Here is a 20680-nt window from a genome sequence, read left to right on the forward strand (position 1 = left end):
TTCCTGGCCAGCCCAGAAAGAGGCTGAGATTTCTGGCTGGGAAAAGCCTAGTTACAAGGTGACCTGCCTGCAGCTGATCAAGTTTCCAAACTTGGGCCGGGCTCAGGCCCTGTAGCTGCAGGAGCCAGAGCTCGCAGAGCCTCTGTGTGCCCATTGAACTGGGCCTCGAAAACAGCAGCACCCCCAAAATCCAGGACTCTGTGAAGGGCCCAAAGCCCTCCTATGGTGCTGTGCTAGGCCCCAAACAATTGCCTTCTGGTACATTCTAGTGATGATCAGACTGTGTTCTTATTTTATTTTATTGCTTTTTTTTTATTTTTTTTTTTTGTTTTTTTTTTTTGTTTTTTTTTTTTTGGTTTTTCGAGACAGGGTTTCTCTGTGGTTTTGGAGCCTGTCCTGGAACTAGCTCTTATAGACCAGGCTGGCCTCGAACTCCCAGAGATCCGCCTGCCTCTGCCTCCCGAGTGCTGGGATTAAAGGCGTGCGCCACCACCGCCCGGCATTGCTTTTTTTTTAAAAGGAGTTTTTCTGCTTTGGTTTTTTTTTGTTGTTGTTGTTGTTTTTTGTTTTTGGTTTTTCGAGACAGGGTTTCTCTGTAACTTTGGAGCCTATCCTGGAACTAGCTCTTGTAGACTAGGCTGGCCTCACAGAGCTCCGTCTGCCTCTGCCTCTGGAGTGCTGGGATTAAAGGCGTGCACCACCACCGCCGGGCGGGAGATTTTTGTTTTATTCTGTGTGCATGGGTGTTTTCTCTGTATATATGTCTGTGTATCACATGTGTGCCCAGTACTGTCAGAGGCTAGAAGAAGCTTCTGGATCCCCTAGGACTGGAGTTACAGACAATTTTGAGCCATTGCGTGAGTGTTCTTGACCACTGAGGCCTCGCTCCAGCTCTTTGTCTTGTTTTTGGTTTGTGTTTTTTTGTTTGTTTGTTTGTTTGTTTTTTTGAGACAGGGTTTCTTCATGTAATCCTGGCTGTCCTGGAACTCCCTCTGCAAAGCAGGCTGGCGACAAACACATAAAGATCTGCCTGCCTCTGTCTCCTGAGTGCTGGGATTAAAAGTGTGGACCATCACCATCTAGCTTTGTTTTTTTAAGAATTTATTGATTTTTAATTTTACGTGTATTGGTGTTTCGCATGTATGTGTGTCTGTGTGAGAGTGTTGGATTCCCTGGAGCTGGAGTTACAGACCATTGTGAATCACCATGTGGATGCTGGGTGCTGGGTCTTCTGGAAGTGCAGCCAGTGGTCTTAACCATTGAGCCATTTCTCCAGCTCCTAGCTTTGGGTTTTGTTTTTTGTTTTGTTTTGTTTTGTTTTTGTTTGTTGTTTGGTTGGTTGGTTTTGGTTTTATTATTATTATTATTAATTTATTTATTTATTTATTTTTGGTCATAAGCTCTCAAGTAGTACACACTGTCCTCAAACTAGGGTTTAAGCACAGGGCCCTTACATGCTAGGCAAGTGCTCTACCACTGAGCAACATTTCCACCATCTTAAATTTTTGTTTTCTAATCCAGGCATAGTGGTGCAGGTCTTTAATCCCAGCACACAGGAGACAGAGGCAAGCAGACCTCCGTGATTTCAAGGCCTGCCTGGTCTACACAGAGAGTTCCAAGGTGACCAGTTCTACAAAGTGAGAACCTGTCGTCTTAAAGATGGTTTTATTTAAATTTAAAGTCATATTAATAGTGTGTGTGATGTGTGTGTGGCCGCAGACACAGACCTGTGGTGACAAGCACACGGAGGTAGAAAGACAGACAGCTTTTGTGACTTCTGGCTAGCCAACCCAGGCTGTCAGGTCTGCTACTTCAGGATCTTTGTCTGCTTGGGCCAGCTCACTGGCCTACCACACTTTCTGTTGGTATATTCGTATGTTTGAAACAGGACTTCGTGGAGTTCGGACTGGACTGGAACTCTGTATGTAGTTGAAGGTGACTTTTTTCCAATCTGCCTGCCTCTGCCTTCCAAATACCCGGATTACAGGTGAGTGCCACCATTCCTGTTTTACGTGGAGTTGCAGAAGGTACATTGAGCTTTGTGCTTCTTAGGCAAGCACTCCACCAGCCCAGCCACGAACCAGCCCTTGCTTTTGTGTTTCTGAGATGGTGTCTGGTTCTATAGCTTAGCTTGACCTGAAGCTCAACATGTAGCCCCAGTGGTCTCTGGGCAATCCTCCTGTGTCATTCTTCCAAGTGATTGGTTTACAAGAATAAACCAGCATGACTGATTTACCAGCCCTTTTTATTTACTTACTTTTTTGTTTTTTTGTTTTTCAAGGCAGGGTTTCTCTCTAGCTTTGGAGCCTGTCCTGGAACTAGCTCTTGTAGACCAGGCTGTCCTCCAACTCACGGAGATCCACCTGCCTCTGCCGCCTGAGTGCTGGGATTAGAGATGCGTGTAACCACCGCTTGGTGCAAGAAATGCTCTTAACCACAGCCACACTGCCATCTCTCCGCCCCCTTATTTATTTATTTCAATAGAATATATATGTTTTTGGAGACAGGGTTTTTCTATGTAGCCATGGCTGTTGTTCTGGAACTTGCTCTTTAGACCAGGCTGGCTTCAAACTCACAGAGATCCACCTGCCTCTGCCTTCTGAGTACTAGGATTAAAGGCATGAACCATCATGCCTAGTTAAGTTCTGTTTTGTTTTTTTAGATAGTCTAGCCTCCAGTTCTCCCAATCATCCTGCCTCAGCCCCTGGGATAACTGGACGGATAGGTCTATGCCACCATATTTGGTCTTACACTGTCTTGATTGTTCATCTAAGGGATGGGGAGATTCCGGCTGACTGGGTAGGGGTGTGGTAAGCTAGGGGTAGCAGGCAGTACCCTGTAGGCACTCAGCAGGTTGGGAGGCCAGGACTGAGGCTGACCCCTGGAGCTCAGTTTATGAGTCAGCTGTGGCCAGACACACCTACATCTATCTACCCAGCACTCCCTCCCAATCCCACTTCCTCCAAGGCCGGCATCCCCCTCAGTAAAAACTCTACTTCTCCACTTGTGAGGGGCATTTCCAAACATAGCCCTCCCCCCAAATCTCCGGCAAGCAGGGTTTTTTGTTGTTGTTGGTGGTGGTGGTCTGTTTTTTGTTTTGTTTTTTTTTTTTTGAGACAGGGTCTCACCATGTAGCTTTGGCTGTTCTGGAGCAGGCTGGCCTCCAACACACAGGGATCCCCCTGCCTCTGCCTCCTCAGTGCTGGGATTAAAGGCGTGCGCCATCACACTGGTTAGGCAGAATATTTTTTTTTTTTTTTTTTTTTTTGGTTTTTCGAGACAGGGTTTCTCTATAGCTTTGGAGCCTGCCTGGAACTCCCTTTGTAGACTAGGCTGGCCTCGAACTCACAGAGATCCGCCTGCCTCTGCCTCCCGAGTGCTGGGATTAAAGGCGTGCGCCACCACCGCCCGGCTTTAGGCAGAATATTGTTAAAGCTAAACCCTCTCTACCAGGAAGGGAACAAGCCCCTCATATTGACCCCAGGACCCAGCAATGGCCTGACCTTCAGACTGTGACTCCCTATATATTCCAGAATACCTACCTATTTTATTGTTTATTTATTAGGCTGGGAATGGAACCCAGGATTTTGGATGTGTTAGGGACCACTCTTTGTTTTGCTTTGTTTTATTTTTCAAGACAGGGTTTCTCTGTGTAACAACCCTGGGTATTGTCCTTGAACTCACTCTGTAGACCAGGCTAGCCTCGAACTCACAGAGGTCCACCTGCCTCTGCCTCCTGAGTGCTAGGATTAAACATCTGGACCACAGCACACAACATAAATTAGGAATCATACTTTGTTGAGCTACACATTTCAGCTCCTCAATTTGAGAATCTAGGTAGGTATTTCACCACTGAGTCACAGCCCAGCCCCTCACTGGGGGATCCTAGGCAGGTGCTCTACCACTGAGTCACACCCCAGCCCCTCACTGGGGATTCTAGACAGGTGCTCTACCACTGAGCCACACCCCAGCCCCTCACTGGGGATTCTAGACAGGTGTTCTATGAAGCTCTTTCTCCCAACTCTTTTTGAAACAGGCTTTCTATACACCCTAGGCAGGCCTTGAACTGGTGATCATCCCGACTGAGCATTCTAAATACCTGGACAACCTGAAGAGACCAAGGTCCCCAGGAATGCCTTAGCCTTCAGGTGACAAGCTGGTGGCCACACCCTTGCAGGTTGTTGATTTGGATCCAGGGATTAGTGGATACACTAGCCTCCTTCCATCCCTCTGACTGCCTTTCCACTGAACACTGAGTGGTCTTTCCATCTGGAAGAAGGGACTGGAGTTCTGCCCACCCTGGGACAAGAGAAAGGGCTCAACTGGTGTGTGCACAGGGGAAGGAAGACCTGGAAGTTTCCCTTCTGTTTCTGAATAAATCACTTTGAATTTGCAAGTCTGGGAACTCCCCAGAAGGGTGCGGCAGTTTTTCCTGGTGCCCTCGGGGACTAAGACAGAAGGTAGTTTTTAAAAGGATTTTTAAAAACTCTCCCAAGAAGCCTAAGAAGTTCCCCAATTCCTGGCTTAGGGCAGGGGAGCATGCTTCTAATCTCGACACTGGGCTGTGAGTTTGAGGCCAGGCTATGCTATAGTATGAGAACTTGCCTTCCAAAAAAAAGCAAATGTGAGAGATGGTTCAGGGGCTAAGAGCACTGATTCCTCTTCCAGAGGACCTGGGTTCAATTCCCAGCACCCGCATGGCGGCTCACAACTGTCTGTAACTCCAGTTCCAGGGGACTTGACACCCTCACACCAACATCCATGAGGGCAAAATACCAGTGCACATAAATGAATAAATTATTTAAGAAAAGCAAACGTGGCCTAGTGAGATGTCTCAGTGGGTAAAGAAGCTTGCCACCAAGCCTGATGACCTGAGTTCAATCCCCAGCAATCCATGTGGTGGTAGAGAGAGGGACCTGATTCTTCTATCACAGGGAGCGCACTGTGCACGTGTGCGCACACACACACACACACATATATACACACACACGGTTTATCAATCAATCAATCCTGTGGAGACTGAGTGCGAGAGCATTTAACTGTTCTTTCAGAAGAAGACCTGGATTTGGCTCACAACTGCCTATAACTCCAGTTCCAAAAAGAGAGAGAGAGAGAGAGAGCTCAAGGTCATTGTCCTCCCTTCACAGCTGATTCGGGTCAGCTTTGGGAGACTGTTTCAAAACAAAAACGACAGCTGGGCATGGTGGGGCACGTCTGTGTTATCCAGTGGGATTCAAAGCCAGCCCAGACTATGAGCGACTGTGCAAAGCAAAGAAAAAGACAAAAAGCCCAGTGAGGTGGCTTAGGGGGCTCCAGCTCCTGACCTAGGTGGTAGGGGAGAGCCACCTCCCCAAGTTCGCTGTGGCACACACACAAATAAATGAATGTAATAGAAATAACAAAGATCTAAAAAGCACCCTCAGCATGTGCCCTTCCTAAGGAAACCTTACTGATTAATTGATGCCTTGATTGAGACAGGGTCTCTGAACATAGTCCTAGTCCTGGAACTCACTCTGTAGACCAGCCTACCTTGAACTCACAGAGAGCTTTGCCTGCCTCTCCTTTGCTGGGATTAGGTGTGTGCCATCATGCCTGGTGGAAACCTTTTTTTTTTTTTTTTTTTTTTTTTTTTTGGTTTTTCAGGACAGGGTTTCTCTGTAACTTTGGAGCCTGTCCTGGAACTAGCTCTTGTAGACCAGGTTGGCCTCGAACTCACAGAGATCCGCCTGCCTCTGCCTCTCGAGTGCTGGGATTAAAGGCATGTGACATCACTGCCTGGCCATGAGGTGGCTTTCAACTGTCTGGCATCTGCATTCACATGGTGCCCACAAATTCCTACAGGCACACAGACATACATACACATAAATAAAAGTAATAAATAAATCTTTAAAAAAATAGTTCAGAGCCGGAGCATGGTGGCACACACTTTTAATCCCAGTCCCAGTTCTAGCATTTGAGAGGCAGAGCTCAGTGAGTTTGAGACCAGCTAAGTCTACATAACAAGTTCCAGTTGGAGCTACACAGTGAGACCCTATCTCAAAGGCAAACAACATCAACCAAAAAAAGAAAAAAAGAAAACCCTACATTTATTATTTATTTATGTCTGGGGGGGGCATGCACAGTGCGGTTCTGACGCGGAGGTCAGGGGACAGCTTGAGGGAGTTAGTCTCTGTCCTTCCATCATTTGGGTTCCAGAGACTGAACTCAGGTAGTGAGGCTGGGAAGCAAGTACCTCTATCCACTATACTACCTAGCCAGCCTTAAAGAGATTTTTTTTGCAGCTGGGCGGTGGTGGCTCAGGCCTTTAGTCCCAGCACTTGGGAAGCAGAGGCAGGCGGATCTCTGTGAATTTGAGGCCTGGTCTACAAGATCTAGTTCCAAGACTGGCTCCAAAATTTCTGTCTGTCTGGCGTGGGGAAGAAAAAAGAAATCTTTTGTTTTCCTTCTTGACACCAGCAAGCATTCTCTGATTTGAGGGTCAACTCAAAGTATCTACATTATTCCCATTGCTCAAATCAGGGCCTGATAAAGCACCCCTCCCCCCTCCCCCACCCGGTGCCTCCGGCTCCTGGAGCGGCAGAGTAGGCAGTAGGTACTGCAACAGTGTAACTCAGCAGCTGCTTGGGAGGAAAGGTCTCTCTGCTTTGACCCGAGGCTATTCCTTTTCTGGGTCATATTGTTACCTGGATCACTTGCTCTTCCTGGACCTGGAAAGGGCCCCAAAGGCTGACAAGTTAGAGGAACCCCATAACCTTATTTTAAAAAAATCCCTGCCTGACTTGGAATTGTCGGAGCGTGGTTGGGGAGGACCCTGCCCGCGGGTTTCCAGGAGACTCCTGTAGTGGTACCTTGGGACCAGGAGCCTTCGGCTTGCCCCCATGGAACCCCAGGAGTTAGAAATATGTACGAAGGAGGGGGTGGGGCCAGGAATTCCAGCTTCAGAGCGGTCCTTGGACCCAGTCCCCGGGGACATTCCAGAGGTCACTTTACCCAGGGAGGGGCCCTGAGTACAGAGGCCTATGACTGGATTTCAAGGCACTGGGCAGTGATCAGTCCCACCTCAGTTTCCTAGTCTGTAAAAAGGGGTTGTTTTCTGGAACACCCCAGGCCCTCCCTCATTCATCTAGTTACTGTCTCACTGGTAACTGACATCCTGCTGTCTCCAGGAACCCGCCCTCTTGGACAGAACCCTTGCCAGTGTAACAGGAAGTTCTCTTCTTCCTCAATTTCTTCTCTAAAAATGTGTGGCTTAGGGTCTTCCTGGATAACTGGGCTCAAATGTTCCCAGCAGAAGTGAAACTTCCCAGTGAAGGGCAGGGAACAGGCCTTGAATGAGACCGTAAAAATTCTTTTGTCCCAAGGTCTTTCAGGATAGGGGACTCTTGAAGAAAAAAAAAATGGACTCAAGTTACAGGTGTCGTGCATCGGCTGGGTCAGCCTGACTGCCTGACAGTGACTGCTCTCTGTGAGGGCAAAGTTCTCCAGAGACCAGCTTCACTTCCTCTGCCTTTCCCTTCCTCCACTTCCTCTTTCTCCCCACCCCCACCCTGTTTTCTGAGATCAGTGTATCCCTGTCTACACCCCAAACTCAATAGCACAGGCCCCCTCCTGCCCTGGGGTCCTCTCAGGGTCCTTCCCCTCCCTCAGGCCTGAGAACGCCCAGGCCAGGCAGCCTCTCATTCATCTGACAGAACAGAACCCCTCAGTGTGTGTGTCGTGGGAGGAAGTGGGGGTGATGGAGCCCCTCAAAGGGCTGGCTTGTTTGAGGTTGTGGGGGTTGGGGATGGTACTGAAGTATTAAGACTAGGCTGAGCCGGGCGGTGGTGGCGCACGCCTTTAATCCCAGCACTTGGGAGGCAGAGGCACGCGGATCTCTGTGAGTTCGAGACCAGCCTGGTCTACAAGAGCTAGTTCCAGGACAGGCTCCAAAACCACAGAGAAACCCTGTCTCGAAAAACCAAAAAAAAAAAAAAAAGACTAGGCTGAATAGCCACCATGACTGGCTTCTAGCTCCTCAGGAAGCTGAGGCAGGAGGATCAGGAGTTTGAGGACAGCCTGGGCTATATAGGAAGATACTTGTTACAAACAAGAGAAGCTGGGCATGGTGGCACATGCCTGGAATCACAGCACTCAGGAAGTGGAGGCAGGAGGATCAGGAGTTCAAGCTTACTTGGCTACACAGTGAATTTGAGGCCAGCCTAGGCCCTGTCAAAAAACAACCCTTCACACACACACACACACACACACACACACACACACACACACACATTTCTAATAAACCAAGAGAATCAATTTCTCTTCCTCTCTCAAGAATGTGTAAGAGAACACTAGAAAATGGCCACTGCAGACAGACAGAACCATAAGTCAGTGGCATAGATGAGAACTGTTCCAGAGGTCGGGTGGGGCCCCAGTGCCTGCCCCTTGACCGGTCCCAGGACCAAGGGGTGACAGAGTGGCAACACAGGTCCTGCCTGCCTGGGAATCTGGTCTGTTCCTTCCTAGTAAAGCTGCCTGGTGTCACACAGAGGTTCCCACCTCATCCTGCACCCCTGGTGGTAGGTAGCACATCCTCCCCTGTACCCCGCCAGGGATCCTCTGGGAACACTCAGGCAGTCTTCACTGACAGGTGGTATTCGCCATGCCCCACCCCCACCTGTGAACTGCAGGGCTGGCAGGTCCTCAGGCAGCTGGCAACCTGCCCGAACAATCGAGAGATACAGGGCCAGGACCAGGGCAGTCCCGTCCCCGGGAGGCAGGGAGGGGACAGGCTGGGAAAGTTCTCTCAGGCCCAGGGCTGGTGACTGCAGAAGACTTTTGTCAAATCTCTTGGGTAGCTCTGAAGCTGAGGGTGTACTTTCAGGACATGCTGGGGTCACCCTTCCACCCTGAAGGCCTATGCAACATCAAAGTGCGCGGCTACCAGCAGCACAGCCGAGTACAAGGAAGTCGGTCCAGCCTTCATGCAGGGCCACTGCTCCAGTCCATATATGGACGAAGCCATTCTGGTTTCAACACCTACACTCAGGGAGCTCCTACCATGCCTGTGCAAAGCCATGAGAGGCCCAGAGCATCTCACCTGAAGCACCACTCTCGCCTCAACTCAGTTTTCTGTCACCCTCTCCCGGAGAGTGTGTGTCCCTCTAAACGAACCCTAGGGCTCTTTCAACCCCGATGATCGCTTGCGTGCAGATATCAACTGAATAACTTCCTGAGCAGAACACTCTTGGGTGCCTAAGTTTTGCCTGAAGTTTGATACACAGAGTCATGCTGAGAACAGGGGGAAATCTTCTCGGGTGGGGGCTCCAGGCACCACCAACGCCTCCCTGAGCACGCTGTCACTCCCAGAGCTCCCCCCCCCCAGCCTACAGCTGGACTGGAGCACAGTTCAGCTGTGGCTGCACATAGCAAACAGAGGATAGATGGTGGGCCCCAGCCCAACGGTGCCTGGCAGTCACCCAGAGCCACCAGCTAACGGCCCGGGCTTAGTCTTTCCTGGGTGTGATCAGGCAGCCCTCCAAATGTGCCTGACTACATGACAAGGTTTGCTTGTTCTATAGAGCACAGTTCCTTTCTAGGTCTGGGGCAGGGAACATCCGGAGACATCTTCCTGCACAGTGCCAGTCACTGGACCACCAGGCTTGCTCTGGTCTGTGGAGTGTGGCCCTGAGTCTCCTGAGTGGCCCAAACCCTCTCATCATAGTTCTGCTCCTAAATTGTACCCCAACGCACCTAGCAAACTGGAACCCCACCAGAAGTCCTCCAGATTTGGCTTTAGGGCTATTGCTGGCTAAAGGGGAGTGACTTCCTGCCCATTCAATCCAGGCCCCGAACAAGAGGCCACATAAACATGGCCCAGGCTTCCATGCTGACCCTTGCCCACTGAGGTACTCAACGTTCACGTGACATCCACACCCAGAGGGTCCTGGGGTGGGTGGGTGACCCCAGAATGCAGGCCTGATAGCCGAGACTCTGAATCGGGCAGTGTCCACATAGGCGGAGGCTATTCGTGCATGTCCGGCCTATGGGGCCAGCACCTATCGCCAAAACTCTCCATCCTCTTCCTCAATCTCGCTTTCTCTCTCTCTCTTTTTTTTTTTTCAAAAGTGGGGGGGGAGGGTAAAAAAAAATGCTGCACTGTGCGGCGAGGCCGGTGAGTGAGCGGCGCGGAGCCAATCAGCGCTCGCCGTTCCGAAAGTTGCCTTTTATGGCTCGAGTGGCCGCTGTGGCGTCCTATAAAACCCGGCGGCGCAACGCGCAGCCACTGTCGAGTCCGCGTCCACCCGCGAGCGCAGGCTTTTCGCAGCTCTTTCTTCGCCGCTCCACACCCGCCACCAGGTAAGCAGGGACACCAGGCCCAGCCAGCTAGAGATCTCCCGTGGGCAGTCACCTCGGGGCAGGGTCGTGGGAGACACTCAGGACGGACACCGGGCAAGGGTGGAGGGTGGGGTCCGGCCGCGGAGCGGACACTTGAAGATCCAACTTTCCGCCCAGGGTGGCGGCCCTTTGCAGCCGCATTGCCACGGTGTAGACACTGCTGGACCGGCTCTGGCTCAGAGCACGCGGTTTGGGGACCCACTAGGGTCGCAGTGTGGGCGCTAGGAGAACTGATGCGGCTCTGGGGGGTCGAGCCCTCTGCCCACCTTGAGGGGGGGACACAGTGTTGGGAACCAAACGCTACGATCACGCCTTGGTGATCCAGGAGTCTTTGTCCAAACCGGTTTGCCCATTTGGCTCGCCGGGCTGGCTGGCGGGCGCGGCGGGGCCGGCTCGGCCGGGTGGGGGCTGGGACGCCACTGCGCTTGCGCGCTATGTCTCTGGGTATTGGGGCGCGTGCACGCTGGGGAGGGAGCCCTTCCTCTTCCCCCCTCTTCCAAGTTAAACTTGGGCGTGCGTATTGAGACTTGGAGCGCGGCCACCCGGGGCTGGGCGAGGGCGGGGCCGTTGTCCGGAAGGGGCGGGGCCGCAGCTGCCTCGGGGTGCCCGTTCGCGCTTCCTGCTGGGTGTGGTCGCCTCCCGCGCGCTCCAGCGGCCCGCCGGCGGGGCGGAGGCGGGGCTTGCGTCCGTTTGGGGAGGGGGCGGAGGCCTGGCTTCCTGCCGTGGGGCCGCCTCCGGACCAGCATTTGCCTTTTATGGTAATAACGCGGCCGGCCTGGGCTTCCTTTGTCCCCCGAGCTTGGGCGCGCGCCCCCTGGCGGCCCGAGGCCGCGGCGTGCCGGAAGTGGGCAGGGCAGCGGCGGCTGTGCTTGGTGGCCCCGCGGTGACCGCGGCTCTCTTTTGTGCCTTGATAGTTCGCCATGGATGACGATATCGCTGCGCTCGTTGTCGACAACGGCTCCGGCATGTGCAAAGCCGGCTTCGCGGGCGACGATGCTCCCCGGGCCGTCTTCCCCTCCATCGTGGGCCGCCCTAGGCACCAGGTAGGTGACCCTTCCCTCTGCGGGTGGCGATGCTGGGGTTTTCCAGGTGGGAGGTGGCCGTACTGAGAGCACCGTTCCCCTCCGCAGGGCGTGATGGTGGGCATGGGCCAGAAGGACTCCTACGTGGGCGACGAGGCCCAGAGCAAGAGAGGCATTCTGACCCTGAAGTACCCTATTGAACATGGCATTGTCACCAACTGGGACGACATGGAGAAGATCTGGCACCACACCTTCTACAACGAGCTGCGTGTGGCCCCCGAGGAGCACCCTGTGCTGCTCACCGAGGCCCCCCTGAACCCCAAGGCCAACCGTGAAAAGATGACCCAGGTCAGCAGCCCCTGTGGCCACCTCCGCCTTTGCCAACTTCTCAGCCACGCCCTTTCTCAATTGTCTTTCTTCTGCCATTCTCCCATAGGACTCTCTTCTATGAGCTGAGTCTTCTCCCTTGGAACTTTGCAGTTTCTGCTCTTTCCCGATGAGGTCTTTTTTTTCCCTCGATTGCCTTTCTGACTAGGTGTTTAAAACCCTACAGTGCTGTGGGTGTAGGTACTAACAATGGCTCGTGTGGCAAAGCTAATGAGGCTGGTAATCAGTGCCTGGAGTGTGTATTCAGTAGATGGCACAGTACGTCTAAATGGAGCCCCTGTCCTGAGACTCCCAGCACACTTAACCTATCTGTGTTCTTGCACTCTGCATGTTCCGAATCTGTCCTTGACAGTCCCACCTTCTTGGACGATTTGTGGCTTTAGGAGCTTGACAAAGCCCCATTTCTCCCTACAGATCATGTTCGAGACCTTCAACACCCCAGCCATGTACGTAGCCATTCAGGCCGTGCTGTCCCTGTATGCCTCTGGTCGTACCACTGGCATTGTGATGGACTCCGGAGACGGGGTCACCCACACTGTGCCCATCTATGAGGGCTATGCTCTCCCTCATGCCATCCTGCGTCTGGACCTGGCTGGCCGGGACCTGACAGACTACCTCATGAAGATCCTGACCGAGCGTGGCTACAGCTTCACCACCACAGCCGAGAGGGAAATTGTGCGTGACATCAAAGAGAAGCTGTGTTATGTTGCCCTGGACTTCGAGCAAGAGATGGCCACTGCTGCATCCTCTTCCTCCCTGGAGAAGAGCTACGAGCTGCCTGACGGCCAGGTCATCACTATTGGCAACGAGCGGTTCCGTGCCCCTGAGGCTCTCTTCCAGCCTTCCTTCCTGGGTGAGTTGATGTGACCTAGTTTCTTCATCTAATGGTGACCAACACTTGAGGCCAGACTATAATAAATCTTACTGTCTCACCTTTTCCCCTCAGGTATGGAATCTTCTGGCATCCACGAAACTACATTCAATTCCATCATGAAGTGTGACGTCGACATCCGCAAAGACCTCTATGCCAACACAGTGCTGTCTGGTGGTACCACCATGTACCCAGGCATTGCTGACCGGATGCAGAAGGAGATCACTGCTCTGGCTCCCAGCACCATGAAAATCAAGGTGAGTTAAGTATCTTTAGGCCTGGACCCATGATGAGGCAGGCCTGTGGTTGGCAGGGCTTGGCTGCAGGTAAGGCAGGTATCCAGAATGCTCACCATCACTGTCTTGCTTTTTCTTCAGATCATTGCTCCTCCCGAGCGCAAATACTCTGTGTGGATCGGTGGCTCCATCCTGGCCTCCCTGTCCACCTTCCAGCAGATGTGGATCAGCAAGCAGGAGTACGATGAGTCCGGCCCCTCCATCGTGCACCGCAAATGCTTCTAGGCAGACTGTGACTGAGCTGCGTTTTACACCCTTTCTTTGACAAAACCTAACTTGCGCAGAAAAAAAATGAGACATCATTGGCATGGCTTTATTTGTTTTTTGTTTTTTTTTTTTAATTTTTTTTTTTAAAGTTTGTTTTGTTTTGGCGCTTTTGACTCAGGATTTAAAAACTGGAACGGTGAAGGCAACAGCAGTCGGTTGGAGCAAGCATCCCCCAAAGTTCTGCAATGTGGCTGAGGACTTTGATTGTACATTTTCTTTTTTTTTTCTTTTTTTTTACCTTTTTTAATAGTCATTCCAAGTATCCATGAGATATGGCTACAGGAAGTCCCTCACCCTCCCAAAAGCCACTCCCATTCCGTAGGGAGGAGGGCTGAGTCCAGCCCTGAGTCCACACCGGGAGGCGACAGCATTGTTTCTGTGTAAATTAAGTACTGCAAAAATTTTTTTAAATCTTCCGCCTTAATACTTTTGTTTTTTAATTTTTGAATGGTCAGCCATCGTGGCCCTCCTTTTTTTTGTCCCCCCAACTTGATGTATGAAGGCTTTGGTCTCCCTGGGAGTGGGTTGAGGTGTTGAGGCAGCCAGGGCTTGCCTGTACACTGACTTGAGACCGGTTTAATAAAAGTGCACACCTTACAAACACTGCTTGTGCTTCTGTGGCTTCGTCTGGTGGAGGTGTTGGGAAGGGTGGGGCTTTGCCTTTAAGGTGGCCTGGGCCTTGCCCATAGTAGTTTTTAGTGGGAGGGCATAGGGACCATGACCTGTGACCACTAGTTCTGCAGACCTAATGTGTCTTAAGGGTGAAGGTTGGGAAGGTAATCCTTTCTGAATCATAAACAACCCTGTTCTAGCAGGCTCTGTCTGCTAGAAGCCAAGGGAAGGTCACCTGGGAAGGGGTGTGGGGGAATCAGTGTGTTCTGACTGAAAGGCATCTATGACTGCATTTTTAAGTCCAGACCAGGGCCTGGAGTGCAGGAGACTTTATTTCAGTGCTGGTAGCCTTTGAGTTGTGCAAGACAGTGGGAAGTTGAAGCAGCTTTGGCTGCCCTTCCTTTACCAGAGCTGTGAGTGCCCAGAAAATTCAAGGGTGAGACTCCCCAGGCCCGGGGATCTTCCTCTTGGGGAAGAGCCTTGAGTTAAGGACCACCCACGAGGAGTTGCTAATAAAGGAAGAGGTAGCTCCTGGAAAGAGGTCCCTTAGGGGTGGGCAGCCTTCAGGAAGTGCCCTCCTGGCTGTGGTGCTGCAGGGAGGGACCTTAACCTGGACCACTTGATCACACGGAAAGCCATCTGCCCATCCATTTGCCAGCAACCCCTACATCTAGCCGTTCACGCACCCGCTTTCACCAAGCAACCACTTGGGTTATAAGGTAGAAGGCAAACCAGATGTGCCCCATACAACAGTCTCTTAAAGGCTAAAAAAATCAAAGACCAAAAATCGAGAGCAGAGGCCATGCTAAATAACACGCTAAATAAACTCGTGAGATGGGGTCTCACTAGTGTGGACATCAAAATTCAACAGCCAGGTGTGGACACCTGTTATCCCAGCTCTGAGGCTGAGGTAAGCCTGAGGCCAGCTTGGGTGACTTACCTGAGGCCAGACCCTGTCTTAAGGCAATCTCATAAATCTTGTTTCAGAGGTGAAGGCAGGAGGCCATCCCTAGCTACACATTGAGTTTGAGGTCAGCCTGGGTACATGAGACACTACCTCAAACAAAAGTCCCTAAACCAAACCCTAAAACAAACTTACCTCAGGCGAGAACCAAACCTAAGAAATTTAATTTTTTTCTCCCCCAAACAGGCTGGGCATGATGGTGCACACCTTAGTCTGTAATTCCTGTAGTCTGGAAGCAAAGGTAGGTGGATGTGTGAGTTCGAGGTCAGCCTGGTCTACATAGTAAGTTCCAGGACAGCCACCACTGCTTACTGAGACCTTGAAAAAGAAACCAAAGGAAAGGTAATGAGAGGCTCGCGCAGAGACCCTGGTAGAGAGAGGCTGAGGAGTGACCAAGGCGGACAGCACAGTGTGGATGAAATCCAGGGTTGACTGGGGACAGAGCTGGGAGACAGCACTGCCCTCAGGACAGGACAGGACGCAGGTTGGTTGCCAAGTCGCCATTTGAGAAATGGGCACACCAGTAGAGGCTGATGCTCCTTCAATCTTTGCCATTAAAGGATCCAAAGTGTAGCCTCCAAAGTATCCACTGTATCCTCTGGCCCCGCCCCTTTCCCCCTGCTGTAGCAGGCGAACTGGCTTTTCTAGGCCGGGTTCACAACAAAGGCCTGTCACTGTGGGAGCTCCCCCTCCCTGCTAGTGCAGGACATCACCAGAGAAGTTTATCTCCAACCTCTTTCTGGTCCTCCTGCCTCCAGCTCCTGACTGCTTCCCCTAACCCCCCAGCACTGCAACAACAACAATAATAACAGCAACAATAACAGCTATAGCTCAGTTGACAGAGTGCTTGCCGTGCATACACAAAGCCCTGGATTTGATCCCCAGCAGGAGGATCAGTAGTCCAAGGTCATCCTTGGCTGCGTAGTGAATTAGAGGCTAGCCTGGGCAACTTGAGACCCCTGTTTCAAAACAAAAAAAAAAAAAAGGAAAAAAAAAAGCGGGAGTGGTCTAATGGCAGAAGTTTTCACCCCAGAGCCTTAGCTTTCTAGAAATATGAAGACTTTGCCCTACAAGAGATAAGAGTCTAGCAAGGCAGTGATGGTGAACACCTTTAATCTCAGCACTCAGGAGGTAGAGGCAGGCCGACCTCTAAGTTTTTTTTTTTTTTTTTTTTTTTTGGTTTTTCGAGACAGGGTTTCTCTGTGGTTTTGGAGCCTGTCCTGGAACTAGCTCTTTTTTTTTTTTTTTTTTCCGAGACAGGGTTTCTCTGTAGCTTTTTGGTTCCTGTCCTGGAACTAGCTCTTCTAGACCAGGCTGGCCTCGAACTCACAGAGATCCGCCTCCCGAGTGGTGGGATTAAAGGTGTGCGCCACCACCGCCCGGCTTTGGAACTAGCTCTTGTAGACCAGGCTGGTCTCGAACTCACAGAGATCCGCCTGCCTCTGCCTCCCGAGTGCTGGGATTAAAGGCGTGCGCCACCACCACCCGGCCCAGACCTCTAAGTTTGAGGCCAGCCTGGTCTACAAAGTGAGTTCCAGGACAATCAGGGCTACACAGAGAAACCCAGTCTTGAAAAATCAAAGAGAAACAGACAGAGAGAGGGAGGGAAGAAGAGAAGGAAGGGGGAAGGGAGGGAAGAAGGGAGGTTCTGCTTGCTCTGGGCTCTCTCCTTCCACTGCAACAGGGCAGTTTCACTTCTGCAGACTCCACCCCTAGGAGTTGGCTCTGGCTTTTTCAGGTCACTGGCTCCCCCGTGAGGCAGCTCTGACCCGAATATTCACCTGTGCTGACTCTCTCCCACTCTCTCCCACAGGCCACCAAGGTCCTGCCCCTACACAGCTGGGAGGGTTGGAGTTCTGGGTCTTCTTTCATGGAGCCCATAGAGACAGAGGGAATCCTGCTCATGACCACACTACTGTTTAAAGGGTGGCCATCTCACCTGCGGAGAAACTGAGGCAGCTCTGGGGAGACAGAGGCAGGGTTTGAACACATGCCAAGCTGGGAGAGGGAAGGCTGGAAGAGCATCCATTGTCCTAGCACCAGAAGGGCAAGTGTTGGGGCAGAGCTTCGGAAGGGTGACCCTTCCAGGGTGCACTGCATCGGGCTAGCTGGCAGTCACCTGACAGGGACAGGAACCTTCACAGCCCATACCACTGACTGGACTCTTCATTCAGTCATTTACTGCCCAACAGTGTGTGTGTGTGTGTGTGTGTGTGTGTGTGTGTGTGTGTGTGTGATAGACAGAGCCTCTTGTAACACAAGCTGGTAGTAAATTCAGCATTTAGCTGAGACTGGTTTGGACAAGATGGTACAGGGCTCTTATTTCAGCTTGTGGGTGGTAGGAAGGAAGATCAAAAGTTCAAATTCAACCTCGAGACTCTGTCACAAAAGAGCAGAAAAATAAAACAGACAAAAAACAGGCAACGTCTCACCATGTAGTCCTGGATGGCCCACAACTATGAAAATCAGGCCAGCCCCTCTCTGGCAGGTGCTACATCCCAGCCCTTCACTGGAGGATTCTGGATGAGCATTCTGCCACTAAGCCACATCTCCCACTGGCGAAACTTATTCTTGCTCTTCAGTTCAATTCTATGTGTGACTTGGAGTTTATTTAAATTTAAATTTAGTACAACAAATTCAGTTTTTTAGCCACACACACCACATTGCAAGTATGAAATAGCCAGCAGCTGCAGGGCTGGGGCGGCCATGAGAAACTGAGTTTGGACACTGTCTTATGGTTTCTGTTGCTGCGGCGAGACACCACGACCAAAAAGCAAGTTAGGCAGAAAAGGGTTTATTTGGCTTACTTACGCACTTACTTCCACAGCACTCTTTTTTTTTTTAAATATTTATTTATTCATTATGTATACAATATTCTGTCTGTGTTACCAGAAGAGGGCACCAGACCCCATTACAGATGGTTGTGAGCCACCATGTGGTTGCTGGGAATTGAACTCAGGACCTTTGGAAGAGCAGGCAATGCTCTTAACCTCTGAGCCATCTCTCCAGCCCCTTCCACAGCACTCTTAATCATTGAAGGAAGTCAGAACAGGAACTCAAACAGGGTAGGAGCTAAGCCAGAGGCCCTGGAAGGGTGCTGCTTACTGCCTTGCTTCCCCTGGCTTGCTCAGCCCGTTTTGTTATAGAACCCAGGACCACCAGGCCAGGGATGGTACCACCCACCATGGGCTGGGCCCCTGTCCATCAATCACTAATTGAGAAAATGGCTTATAGCTGGATTTCACGGGGACCTTTCCTCAACTGAGGCTCCTTCCTCTCTGATGATTCTAGCATGTGTCAAGTTGACACAAAACCAGCCAGTACAGACACCCAGACATGTCAAGCTAGACATAGCGCACATCCGTAGTCCCAGCACTGCAAAAGCAGGATGGGGTGTAGGTTCAGGGGACTCCCTGGAAGCCCAGGCCGACTGGCAGGGTTTACACACAGCAGCAAACAACAAAGCAAGCCTACCTTGAGCAGGGTGAAGTATGGACCCCACCCCCACCCCATTGTTCTCTGACCTCCACATGTGCACTCATGCATGTACACACACACACACACACACACACATTTTTTAAAAAATGTTTTTCAAGCCAGGCCGCAGTGGCGCACGTCTTTAATCCCAGTACTGACTCAGGAGGCAGAGGCAGGTGGATCTCTATGAGTTTGAGGCCAGCCTAGTATAGAGTGAGTTCTAGGACAGCCGGAGCTACAGACAACAAACAAACCAACAAACTTGTCTTGAAACTCCCCCAAAACAAATTTAAATTTCATTTATTTCTGTGTGGAGAATAGCATGCCAGGGTGTGGTGTATGTGTGGAGGTCAGAGGACAACTTACGGGAGTCAGTTCCAGCCTTTCACCATGTGGACTGTGGTTGAACTCAGGTCATCAGACTTGGCAGCAAGCGCTTTTATTTACTGAACCCCCCTCCCAGTATCTATGTTCCCCCATGATTAAAAAAAATCAGTTAACTGTGTATGTGCAGTCCTGTGACAAAGCACTTCCTTAGCTACAAAAATCTGTACCCAGCACTGGGAAAAAGGAATTAATATTCTTTAGAGCAGTTTTTGGGCTCACAGTGAGCTCCAAGGGAAAGCACTGAGAGTTCCCGTGTGATGCCTGTCCTCATCCACCCACAGCCGCCCCCACTGCCAACATGGGAAAGCTGGGTGCTCCATTTGTTACAAGCGATGAGTCTATCTCCACACCTCCTTGCTTGCTGGCAGTGCTGAGGCTGCAGCGAGCACCGGGGTTTCCTCTTGATGCTGTACCCCTGTGGGTCTGCACACTTACACTGACCACTGTCGTAACTGATAGCACTTGGTCCTGCGGTGAAAACACTCGGGGGGTTGGGCTGGAAGCGATGGCCCAGCAGTTATAAGCATTCTGCTTTAGAAAAGGACTTGGGTTTGAATCCCAACACCCACATGGCAGCTCGCAACTGTCTGTAACTCCATTTCCAGAGGATCTGACATCTGTGGGTACGGCATGCATGTAGTACACAGATACACATGCAGGCAAGACACTCACACCCACGTGAATGTTTGTCTGTGTGTGTTTATGCACATGTATGTGCCAGTGCCTGAGGAGGCCAGAAGAGGGTGTCAGGTCCTCCAAAGCTGGTGTTACAGGTGATTGCAGGTGCTGGGAACCGAACTCAGGTCCGCTGAAGATCAGTACACACCCTTTGTTTATTTATTTGTTTGGTTTTTTTTTTTTTTTGCTTTGAACTCACAGAGATCCACCTGTCTCTGCCTCACAAGTGCAGGGATTAAAGACATGTGCCACCACCACCAGACAGCCAGCACACAGTCTTAATTACTGAGCCATCTCTTTTTTTTTGTTTTTTCTTTTGGTTTTTTCGAGACAGGGTTTCTCTGTGGTTTTGGAGCCTGGAGTGCTGGGATTAAAGGCGTGCGCCACCACCGCCCGGCGCTGAGCCATCTCTTTAGCCTCTTGAAAGTAATTTTTTAAAAGTAATTTTATCTCCCAGCACTTGGGAGGCAGAGGCAGGTGGATCTCTGTGAGTTCGAGGCCAGCCTGGTCTACAAGAGTTAGTTCCAGGACAGGCACCAAAGCCACAGAGAAACCCTGTCTCGAAAAAAACCAAAAAAAAAAAAACCAAAAAAAAAAAGTAATTTTATCTATCCATCTATCTATTTGTTTTTTTTTTTTTTTTTTTTTTTTGGTTTTTCGAGACAGGGTTTCTCTCTGTGTTACAGTCCTAGCTGTCCTGGAACTAGCTCTTGTAGTCCAGGTTGACCTTGAACTCACAGAGATCTGCCTGCTTCTGCCTCCCGAGTGCTGGGATTAAAGATGTGTGCCACCATGCCTGGTCTCTATCCAGGCCAGTCATATCTTCATCATGTACTGCTGACTTGCCTTTTCTTAGAAGTCCTGAAGTTGGAATGCCACAAGGGGAGCCTTTTCACGTTGACTTCCTTTGTTGAGGAATGTGCACACACTGCAACCCCCGGCCCTTGGGAAGCAGAGGCAGGAGGAGGCCAGCCTGAACTAAATAGTAGGTTTCAGGAAGAAAGAACAAAAGAAAGAAAGAAAGGAAGGAAGGAAGGAAGGAAGGAAGGAAGGAAGGAAGGAAGGAAGAAAGAAAGAAAGAAAGAAAGAAAGAAAGAAAGAAAGAAAGAAAAGAAAGAAAATTGCTGGGTAGTGATGTCACACACCTTTAATCCCAGCACTTTTAAGGCAGACACTGGAGGATCTCTGTGAGTTCAAGGCCAACCTGGTCTACCAAGTGAGTTCCAGGAAGGCTCCAAAGCTACAGAGAAACCCTGTCTCTAAAAACCCTAAAGAAAAAGAAAGAAGGAAAGAAAGAGAGGAAGAAAGGAAGGAAGGAAGAAAGGAAGAAACTATTGTGTATCTC

At 50.8% G+C, this 20680-nt stretch overlaps 1 protein-coding gene across 1 annotated transcript; it reads left to right on the plus strand.

The window, feature by feature from the left end:
• Positions 1–10249: 10249 nt before the first annotated feature.
• Positions 10250–13820, plus strand: Actb (actin beta). Its single transcript, XM_057764060.1, has 6 exons — positions 10250–10335; positions 11289–11417; positions 11505–11744; positions 12198–12636; positions 12730–12911; positions 13032–13820. The coding sequence occupies exons 2-6, from the start codon at positions 11295–11297 to the stop codon at positions 13173–13175; spliced, it is 1128 nt and encodes a 375-aa protein (XP_057620043.1). The 5' UTR covers positions 10250–10335; positions 11289–11294; the 3' UTR covers positions 13176–13820.
• The last annotated feature ends 6860 nt before the right edge of the window (positions 13821–20680 follow it).

Source organism: Chionomys nivalis, chromosome 3, assembly GCF_950005125.1.
Source record: "Chionomys nivalis chromosome 3, mChiNiv1.1, whole genome shotgun sequence".
In the NCBI taxonomy this organism is placed as follows: Eukaryota; Metazoa; Chordata; class Mammalia; order Rodentia; family Cricetidae; genus Chionomys; species Chionomys nivalis.